The 10,210-nt window shown below is 57.0% G+C and overlaps 1 protein-coding gene across 2 annotated transcripts; it reads left to right on the top strand.

The window, feature by feature from the left end:
• Nucleotides 1-613: 613 nt before the first annotated feature.
• On the top strand, nucleotides 614-9,967 carry LOC121270619 (polysialoglycoprotein-like). Of its 2 annotated transcripts, XM_041176007.1 has the most exons (4): nucleotides 614-756; nucleotides 6,421-6,453; nucleotides 8,957-9,103; nucleotides 9,143-9,967. In XM_041176007.1, the coding sequence occupies exons 1-4, from the start codon at nucleotides 648-650 to the stop codon at nucleotides 9,778-9,780; spliced, it is 927 nt and encodes a 308-aa protein (XP_041031941.1). In that variant the 5' UTR covers nucleotides 614-647; the 3' UTR covers nucleotides 9,781-9,967. The 2 variants fall into 2 exon arrangements, with proteins under 2 accessions (XP_041031941.1, XP_041031940.1); XM_041176006.1 differs by having other exon boundaries at nucleotides 8,957-9,967.
• The last annotated feature ends 243 nt before the right edge of the window (nucleotides 9,968-10,210 follow it).

Here is a 10,210-nt window from a genome sequence, read left to right as displayed (position 1 = left end):
CAGACAAACACACACACACACACACATATTCTCTCTCTCTCCTTCACACACACACACACACATTCCCTCTCTCTCCTTCACACACACACATTCTCTCTCTCCTTCACACACTCAGACAAACACACACACACACACACATATTCTCTCTCTCTCCTTCACACACACACACACACATTCCCTCTCTCTCCTTCACACACACACATTCTCTCTCTCTCCTTCACACACTCAGATAAACACACACACACACACACATATTCTCTCTCTCCTTCACACACACACACACACATATTCTCTCTCTCTCCTTCACACACACACCCACATTCTCTCTCTCTCCTTCACACACACACACACATTCTCTCTCTCTCCTTCACACACACACACACACACATTCTCTCTCTCCTTCACACACACACACATTCTCTCTCTCTCCTTCACACACACACACACATTCTCTCTCTCTCCTTCACACACACACACACACACATTCTCTCTCTCTCCTTCACACACTCAGACAAACACACACACACACACACACACACGATGACCTGTCGGTGTTGCTCCTTATTAACATTCTCTCTCCACCTCTTTCTCTATTTGCAGATAGTTCATGGCAACAATACCAGAAAGTGAAGATAGTGCTGACAGCAATGTTCATGGCGATCTGGGCTGCAGCTTCGCTGATCACCTTCCATCTTTGCCGGGAGGAATCCAGTTGGGTATTGGGTTGGCGCTGGGAGCGGATGGACAGCAGACAAGGTGCTCCCATTCCCAGCACTGGGTGTGGGAGGGAGAGAGAGAGGGGGCAGCACTGGCACTGGGTGTGGGAGGGAGAGAGAGAGGGGGCAGCACTGGCACTGGGTGTGGGAGGGACAGAGGGTGCTGCACTGGCACTGGGTGTGGGAGGGAGAGAGAGAGGGGGCAGCACTGGCACTGGGTGTGGGAGGGAGAGAGGGGGCAGCACTGGCACTGGGTGTGGGAGGGACAGAGGGTGCTGCACTGGCACTGGGTGTGGGAGGGAGAGAGGGGGCTGCCCTGGCACTAGGTGTGGGAGGGAGAGAGAGAGGGGGCAGCACTGGCACTGGGTGTGGGAGGGAGAGAGGGGGCAGCACTGGCACTGGGTGTGGGAGGGACAGAGGGGGCTGCCCTGGCACTGGGTGTGGGAGGGAGAGAGAGAGAGGAGCCAGCACTGGCACTGGGTGTGGGAGGGAGAGAGGGGGCTGCCCTGGCACTGGGTGTGGGAGGGAGAGAGGGGGCTACACTGGCACTGGGTGTGGGAGGGAGAGAGGGGGCAGCACTGGCACTGGGTGTGGGAGGGAGAGAGGGGGCAGCACTGGCACTGGGTGTGGGAGGGAGGGAGAGAGGTGGCTGCACTGGCACTGGGTGTGGGAGGGAGAGAGGGGGCAGCACTGGCACTGGGTGTGGGAGGGAGAGAGGGGGCAGCACTGGCACTGGGTGTGGGAGGGAGAGAGGGGGCAGCACTGGCACTGGGTGTGGGAGGGAGAGAGAGAGGGGGCAGCACTGGCACTGGGTGTGGGAGGGAGAGAGGGGGCAGCACTGGCACTGGGTGTGGGAGGGAGAGAGGAGCCAGCACTGGCACTGGGTGTGGGAGGGGCAGAGGGGGCTACACTGGCACTGGCTGTGGGAGGGAGAGAGGGGGGACAGCACTGGCACTGGGTGTGGGAGGGGCAGAGGGGGCTACACTGGCACTGGGTGTGGGAGGGAGAGAGGAGCCAGCACTGGCACTGGGTGTGGGAGGGGCAGAGGGGGCTACACTGGCACTGGGTGTGGGAGGGGGAGAGAGGGCAGCACTGGCACTGGGTGTGGGAGGGAGGGAGAGAGGTGGCTGCACTGGCACTGGGTGTGGGAGGGAGAGAGGGGGCAGCACTGGCACTGGGTGTGGGAGGGAGAGAGGGGGCAGCACTGGCACTGGGTGTGGGAGGGAGAGAGGGGGCAGCACTGGCACTGGGTGTGGGAGGGAGAGAGAGAGGGGGCAGCACTGGCACTGGGTGTGGGAGGGAGAGAGGGGGCAGCACTGGCACTGGGTGTGGGAGGGAGAGAGGAGCCAGCACTGGCACTGGGTGTGGGAGGGGCAGAGGGGGCTACACTGGCACTGGCTGTGGGAGGGAGAGAGGGGGGACAGCACTGGCACTGGGTGTGGGAGGGGCAGAGGGGGCTACACTGGCACTGGGTGTGGGAGGGAGAGAGGAGCCAGCACTGGCACTGGGTGTGGGAGGGGCAGAGGGGGCTACACTGGCACTGGGTGTGGGAGGGAGAGAGGGGGCAGCACTGGCACTGGGTGTGGGAGGGAGAGAGGAGCCAGCACTGGCACTGGGTGTGGGAGGGGGAGAGGGGGCAGCACTGGCACTGGGTGTGGGAGGGAGAGAGGAGGCAGCACTGGCACTGGGTGTGGGAGGGAGAGAGGGGGCAGAACTGGCACTGGGTGTGGGAGGGAGAGAGGGGGCAGCACTGGCACTGGATGTGGGAGGGAGAGAGGGGGGACAGCACTGGCACTGGGTGTGGGAGGGAGAGAGGAGGATGCACTGGCACTGGGTGTGGGAGGGAGAGAGGGGGCAGCACTGGCACTGGGTGTGGGAGGGGCAGAGGGTGCTGCACTGGCACTGGGTGTGGGAGGGAGAGAGGAGGCAGCACTGGCACTGGATGTGGGAGGGACAGAGCGGGCTCCACTGGCACTGGGTGTGGCAGGGACAGAGGAGGCAACACTGGCACTGGGTGTGGGAGGGAGAGAGCGGGCACCACTGGCAGTGGGTGTGGCAGGGACAGAGGAGTCAGCACTGGCACTGGGTGTGGGAGGGAGAGAGCGGGCACCACTGGCACTGGGTGTGGCAGGGACAGAGGAGGCAGCACTGGCACTGGGTTTAGGAGGGAGAGAGGAGGCAGCAGCAGCACTGGGTGTGGGAGGGAGAGAGGGGGCAGCACTGGCACTGGGTGTGGGAGGGAGAGAGGGGGCTGCACTGGCACTGGGTGTGGGAGGGAGAGAGTGTGCTGCACTGGCACTGGGTGTGGAAGGAGAGAGGGGGCTACACTGGCACTGGGTGTGGGAGGGAGAGAGGCGGCTACACTGGCACTGGGTGTGGGACGGACAGAGGAGGCAGCACTGGCACTGGGTGTGGGAGGGAGAGAGGGGGCTACACTGGCACTGGGTGTGGGAGGGACAGAGGAGGCAGCACTGGCACTGGGTGTGGGAGGGAGAGAGGGGGCAGCACTGGCACTGGGTGTGGGAGGGAGAGAGGGGGCTGCACTGGCACTGGGTGTGGGAGGGGCAGAGGGGGAAGCACTGGCACTGGGTGTGGGAGGGACAGAGGGGGCTGCACTGGCACTGGGTGTGGGAGGGAGAGAGGGGGCAGCACTGGCACTGGGTGTGGGAGGGACAGAGGGGGCTGCACTGGCACTGGGTGTGGGAGGGACAGAGGGGGCTACACTGGCATTGTCTGGGAGTGTGGTGGGAGATAGGGGCACGTGGTGATAGACAGAATGAGAGAAAGGGATGAAAGGAGTGAGAAATATCAAGCTTGGTACAAAAATTAATGGATGTAGTGAAATAGGGAGGTGGAGAGATACAGAGACCAACAGATGGAGAGAGAGAGAGAGAGAGAGGGATGTATAAATCAAAAGGAGAGGGTGTGTTAGAGAAGGGAGGACAAGAGAGATATGGAAATGGGGGAGAGAGAGATAAACAGGGAGCGACAGAAAGAGAGACATAGAGAGAAAGAGAGACAGAGAGAGGGAGTGTGGGAGAAAGAGAGCGAGAGACAGAGGGAGAGACATGGGGGAGACAGACAGAGAGACATGAGGGAGACAGACAGAGAGACATGGGGGAGACAGAGTGAGAGAGACATGGGGGAGACAGACAGAGAGACATGGGGGAGACAGAGATAGAGACATGGGGGAGCGGGAGAGAGAGACATGGGGGGGACAGAGAGAGAGACATGGGGGAGACAGACAGAGAGACATGGGGGAGACAGAGATAGAGACATGGGGGAGCGGGAGAGAGAGACATGGGGGGGACAGAGAGAGAGGGCCATTGGGGAGACAGAGAGACAGAGACATGGGGAAGACAGAGAGAGAGAGAGATGGGGGAGAGGGAGAGAGAGACATGGAGGAGACAAAGAAAGAGACATGGGGGAAACAGAGAGAAGAGACATGGGGGAGAGGGAAAGAGAGACATGGAGGAGACAAAGAGACATGGGGGGGACACAGAGAGAAACATGGGGGAGAGGGATAGAGAGAGAGAAATGGGGGAGCGGGAGAGAGAGAGAAATGGGGGAGACAGAGAGAGAGACATGGGGGAGACAGAGAGTGAGACATGGGGGAGACAGAGAGAGAGACATGGGGGAGACAGAGAGAGAGACATGGGGGAGACAGAGAGAGAGACATGGGGGAGACAGAGAGAGAGAGACATGGGGGAGACAGAGAGAGAGACATGGGGGAGACAGAGAGAGAGAGAGAGACATGGGGGAAACAGAGAGAGAGAGACATGGGGGAGACAGAGAGAGACATGGGGGAGACAGAGAGAGAGACATGGGGGAGAGCGAGAGAGAGAGACATAGGGGAGACAGAGAGAGAGACATAGGGGAGACAGAGAGAGACATGGGGAAGACAGAGAGAGAGACATGGGGGAGACAGAGAGAGAGAGACATGGGGGGGACAGAGAGAGAGACATGGGGAGACAGAGAAAGAGAGACATGGGGGAGAGATAGAGAGAGAGACATGGGGGAGACAGAGAGAGAGACACGGTTGAGACAGAGAGAGAGACATGGTTGAGACAGAGAGAGTGACATGTGGGAGACAGAGAGAGAGAGACATGGGGGAGACAGACAGAGAGACATGGGGGAGACAGACAGAGAGACATGGGGGAGACAGAGAGAGAGACATGGGGGAGACAGAGAGAGACATGGGGGAGACAGAGAGAGAGACATGGGGGAGAGAGAGAAAGAGACATGGGGGAGAGAGAGAGACATGGGGGAGAGAGAGAGGGAGAGACATGGGGGGGACAGAGAGAGAGACATGGGGGAGACAGACAGAGAGACATGGGGGAGACAGAGAGAGAGACATGGGGGAGACAGAGAGAGACATGGGGGAGACAGAGAGAGAGACATGGGGGAGAGAGAGAGAGACATGGGGGAGAGAGAGAGACATGGGGGAGAGAGAGAGAGACATGGGGGAGACAGAGAGAGAGACATGGGGGAGAGAGAGAGAGACATGGGGGAGAGAGAGAGACATGGGGGAGAGAGAGAGAGACATGGGGGAGACAGAGAGAGAGAGACATGGGGGAGATAGAGAGAGACATGGGGGAGAAAGAGAGAGACATGGGGGAGACAGAGAGAGACATTGGGGAGAGAGAGGCATTGGGGAGAGAGAGAGAGACATGGGGGAGATAGAGAGAGACATGGGGAGATAGAGAGAGACATGGGGGAGAAAGAGAGAGACATTGGGGAGACAGAGAGAGAGACATTGGGGGGGACAGAGAGAGAGACATGGGGGAGACAGAGAGAGAGATACATGGGGGAGAGATAGAGAGAGAGACATGGGGGAGACAGAGAGAGAGACATGGGTGAGCCAGAGAGAGACATGGGGGAGAAAGATAGAGAGGGACATGGGTGAGCCAGAGAGAGACATGGGGGAGACAGAGAGAGAGAGACATGGGGGAGACAGAGAGAGAGACATGGGTGAGCCAGAGAGAGACATGGGGGAGACAGATAGAGAGGGACATGGGTGAGCCAGAGAGAGACATGGGGGAGACAGAGAGAGAGAGACATGGGGGAGAGAGAGAGAGAGACATGGGGGAGACAGAGAGAGAGAGACATGGGGGAGACAGAGAGAGAGAGACATGGGGGAGAGAGAGAGAGAGAGACATGGGGGAAGAGAGAGAGAGAGACATGGGGGAGACAGATAGAGAGGGACATGGGGGAGACAGAGAGAGAGACATGGGGGAAGAGAGAGAGAGAGACATGGGGGAGACAGATAGAGAGGGACATGGGTGAGCCAGAGAGAGACATGGGGGAGACAGAGAGAGAGAGACATGGGGGAGACAGAGAGAGAGAGACATGGGGGAGACAGATAGAGAGGGACATGGGTGAGCCAGAGAGAGACATGGGGGAGACAGATAGAGAGGGACATGGGTGAGCCAGAGAGAGACATGGGGGAGACAGATAGAGAGAGACATGGGTGAGCCAGAGAGAGACATGGGGGAGACAGAGAGAGACATGGGGGAGACAGAGAGAGAGAGACATGGGGGAGACAGATAGAGAGGGACATGGGTGAGCCAGAGAGAGACATGGGGGAGACAGATAGAGAGGGACATGGGTGAGCCAGAGAGAGACATGGGGGAGACAGAATGATAATAGAGACCTGCTAATATCTGATTCTGAATGTTTCCTTTTCGCTCTGTCATCTATCCAGGCCCCAAGGAGACAAAACCAAGAATGGATAAAGGTAATAGATCAAAAACTGGCCAAGAGGGTCATTCAAACTGTAATTGACTGTGGCAAAGACTGACCGGGGGTGGGACAACACGACTTTGGGAACAGCTTGGTTAACATAGGGATTTGCCCAGGAAGGGATTGATGGGTAAAGTGTAGAGAGAGCTTTACTCTGTATCTAACCCCGTGCTGTACCTGTCCTGGGAGTGTTTGATGGGGACGGTGTAGAGGGAGATTTACTCTGTATCTAACCCCGTGCTGTACCTGTCCTGGGAGTGTTTGATGGCGACAGTGTAGAGGGAGATTTACTCTGTATCTAACCCCGTGCTGTACCTGTCCTGGGAGTGTTTGATGGCGACAGTGTAGAGGGAGATTTACTCTGTATCTAACCCCTGTACCTGTCCTGGGAGTGTTTGATGGGGACAGTGTAGAGGGAGATTTACTCTGTATCTAACCCCGTGCTGTACCTGTCCTGGGAGTGTTTGATGGCGACAGTGTAGAGGGAGATTTACTCTGTATCTAACCCCGTGCTGTACCTGTCCTGGGAGTGTTTGATGGGGACGGTGTAGAGGGAGATTTACTCTGTATCTAACCCCGTGCTGTACCTGTCCTGGGAGTGTTTGATGGGGACGGTGTAGAGGGAGATTTACTCTGTATCTAACCCCGTGCTGTACCTGTCCTGGGAGTGTTTGATGGGGACAGTGTAGAGGGAGATTTACTCTGTATCTAACCCCGTGCTGTACCTGTCCTGGGAGTGTTTGATGGGGACAGTGTAGAGGGAGATTTACTCTGTATCTAACCCCGTGCTGTACCTGTCCTGGGAGTGTTTGATGGGGACGGTGTAGAGGGAGATTTACTCTGTATCTAACCCCGTGCTGTACCTGTCCTGGGAGTGTTTGATGGGGACAGTGTAGAGGGAGATTTACTCTGTATCTAACCTCGTGTTGTACCTGTCCTGGGAGTGTTTGATGGGGACAGTGTAGAGGGAGATTTACTCTGTATCTAACCTCGTGTTGTACCTGTCCTGGGAGTGTTTGATGGGGACAGTGTAGAGAGAGCTTTACTCTGTATCTAACCTCGTGCTGTACCTGTCCTGGGAGTGTTTGATGGGGACAGTGTAGAGGGAGATTTACTCTGTATCTAACCCCGTGCTGTACCTGTCCTGGGAGTGTTTGATGGGGACGGTGTAGAGGGAGATTTACTCTGTATCTAACCCCGTGCTGTACCTGTCCTGGGAGTGTTTGATGGGGACAGTGTAGAGGGAGATTTACTCTGTATCTAACCCCGTGCTGTACCTGTCCTGGGAGTGTTTGATGGGGACAGTGTAGAGGGAGATTTACTCTGTATCTAACCCCGTGCTGTACCTGTCCTGGGAGTGTTTGATGGGGACGGGGTAGAGGGAGATTTACTCTGTATCTAACCCCGTGCTGTACCTGTCCTGGGAGTGTTTGATGGGTAAAGTGTAGAGAGAGCTTTACTCTGTATCTAACCCCGTGCTGTACCTGTCCTGGGAGTGTTTGATGGGGACAGTGTAGAGGGAGATTTACTCTGTATCTAACCCCTGTACCTGTCCTGGGAGTGTTTGATGGGGACAGTGTAGAGGGAGATTTACTCTGTATCTAACCCCGTGCTGTACCTGTCCTGGGAGTGTTTGATGGGGACGGTGTAAAGGGAGATTTACTCTGTATCTAACCCCGTGCTGTACCTGTCCTGGGAGTGTTTGATGGGGACGGTGTAGAGGGAGATTTACTCTGTATCTAACCCCGTGCTGTACCTGTCCTGAGAGTGTTTGATGTGGACGGTGTAGAGGGAGATTTACTCTGTATCTAACCCCGTGCTGTACCTGTCCTGGGAGTGTTTGATGGGGACAGTGTAGAGGGAGATTTACTCTGTATCTAACCCCGTGCTGTACCTGTCCTGGGAGTGTTTGATGGGGACAGTGTAGAGGGATATTTACTCTGTATCTAACCCCGTGCTGTACCTGTCCTGGGAGTGTTTGATGGGGACGGTGTAGAGGGAGATTTACTCTGTATCTAACCCCGTGCTGTACCTGTCCTGGGAGTGTTTGATGGGGACAGTGTAGAGGGAGATTTACTCTGTATCTAACCTCGTGTTGTACCTGTCCTGGGAGTGTTTGATGGGGACAGTGTAGAAGGAGATTTACTCTGTATCTAACCCCGTGCTGTACCTGTCCTGGGAGTTTTAAATGGGGACAGTGTAGAAGGAGATTTACTCTGTATCTAACCCCGTGCTGTACCTGTCCTGGGAGTGTTTGATGGGGACGGTGTAGAGAGAGCTTTACTCTGTATCTAACCTCGTGCTGTACCTGTCCTGGGAGTGTTTGATGGGGACGGTGTAGAGAGAGCTTTACTCTGTATCTAACCCCGTGCTGTACCTGTCCTGGGAGTGTTTGATGGGGACAGTGTAGAGGGAGATTTACTCTGTATCTAACCCCGTGCTGTAACTGTCCTGGGAGTGTTTCCTTTTGCCCTGACATCGGACTTTCTTCGTTGCAGGAGAAGAAGGAATTTACTCCGATTTGCTCATTCCTGGGATTCATCCTGACCCCAAACATCTAGGCCAGGACCAAGGCCAGTGGGCGCAGGCTGGGCCAAAGGGGCCCTCTGGACCGACAGCGGAGGTCAGGGCTGGGCCTAGCTCAGGCTCCGTCAGGCAGCAGGCCGGGGCCGGGCCTAGCTCAGGCTCCGTCAGGCAGCAGGCCGGGGCCGGGCCTAGCTCAGGCTCCGTCAGGCAGCAGGCCGGGGCCGGGCCTAGCTCAGGCTCCGTCAGGCAGCAGGCCGGGGCTGGGCCTAGCTCAGGCTCCGTCAGGCAGCAGGCCGGGGCCGGGCCTAGCTCAGGCTCCGTCAGGCAGCAGGCCGGGGCCGGGCCTAGCTCAGGCTCCGTCAGGCAGCAGGCCGGGGCCGGGCCTAGCTCAGGCTCCGTCAGGCAGCAGGCCGGGGCTGGGCCTAGCTCAGGCTCCGTCAGGCAGCAGGCCGGGGCCGGGCCTAGCTCAGGCTCCGTCAGGCAGCAGGCCGGGGCTGGGCCTAGCTCAGGCTCCGTCAGGCAGCAGGCCGGGGCTGGGCCTAGCTCAGGCTCCGTCAGGCAGCAGGCCGGGGCTGGGCCTAGCTCAGGCTCCGTCAGGCAGCAGGCCGGGGCTGGGCCCAGCTCCCCCCAGACGGAGCCAGCTCAGGATTCAACATACACCAGCCTGAAAGCACGAGCGGACGACGCTGACTATCAGCACTGCGGCAGTCAGAGACCTGAGGACCAAAGTGTGGTGACATTCTCAGCCCAAGATGATGAAGTGAACATTCAGACACGAGAGAGAGTTGGGGACTGAGATAAAGATTCTACACGCCCGGGGACTTAACATATAAATATATTCCTAACACGCAAAACCATTCATTAGATACGTAACTCCCTCCCGGGTATCTGTTATTCTATATATAACCCACCCCGAACCCCTCGATTAGATTCCAGTCTGTAACTCACTCCCGGGTATCTGTTATTCTATATATAAACCACCACAAGCCCCTCGATTAGATTCCAGTCTGTAACTCACTCCCGGGTATCTGTTATTCTATATATAAACCACCCTGATCCCCTCGATTAGATTCCAGTCTGTAACTCACTCCCGGGTATCTGTTATTCTATATATAAACCACCCCGAACCCCTCGATTAGATTCCAGTCTGTAACTCACTCCCGGGTATCTGTTATTCTATATATAAACCACCCCGAACCCCTCGATTAGATTCAGATCAGTAAATC

The sequence above is a fragment of the Carcharodon carcharias genome, chromosome 27, assembly GCF_017639515.1.
Source record: "Carcharodon carcharias isolate sCarCar2 chromosome 27, sCarCar2.pri, whole genome shotgun sequence".
NCBI lineage: Eukaryota > Metazoa > Chordata > Chondrichthyes > Lamniformes > Lamnidae > Carcharodon > Carcharodon carcharias.
The sequence above is the reverse complement of the archived record's forward strand: the minus strand, read 5'-3'. Positions and strand labels throughout refer to the sequence as shown.

Bases quoted from the DNA above. Each gene is read 5' to 3' on its own strand.
- LOC121270619 (XM_041176006.1), top strand. From the start codon at position 648: ATGTTCATGGCGATCTGGGCTGCAGCTTCGCTGATCACCTTCCATCTT. The intron at 757-6,420 runs GTGCTCCCATTC...TCATCTATCCAG, and splicing joins GCGGATGGACAGCAGACAAG to GCCCCAAGGAGACAAAACCA. The intron at 6,454-8,956 runs GTAATAGATCAA...TCTTCGTTGCAG, and splicing joins AAAACCAAGAATGGATAAAG to GAGAAGAAGGAATTTACTCC.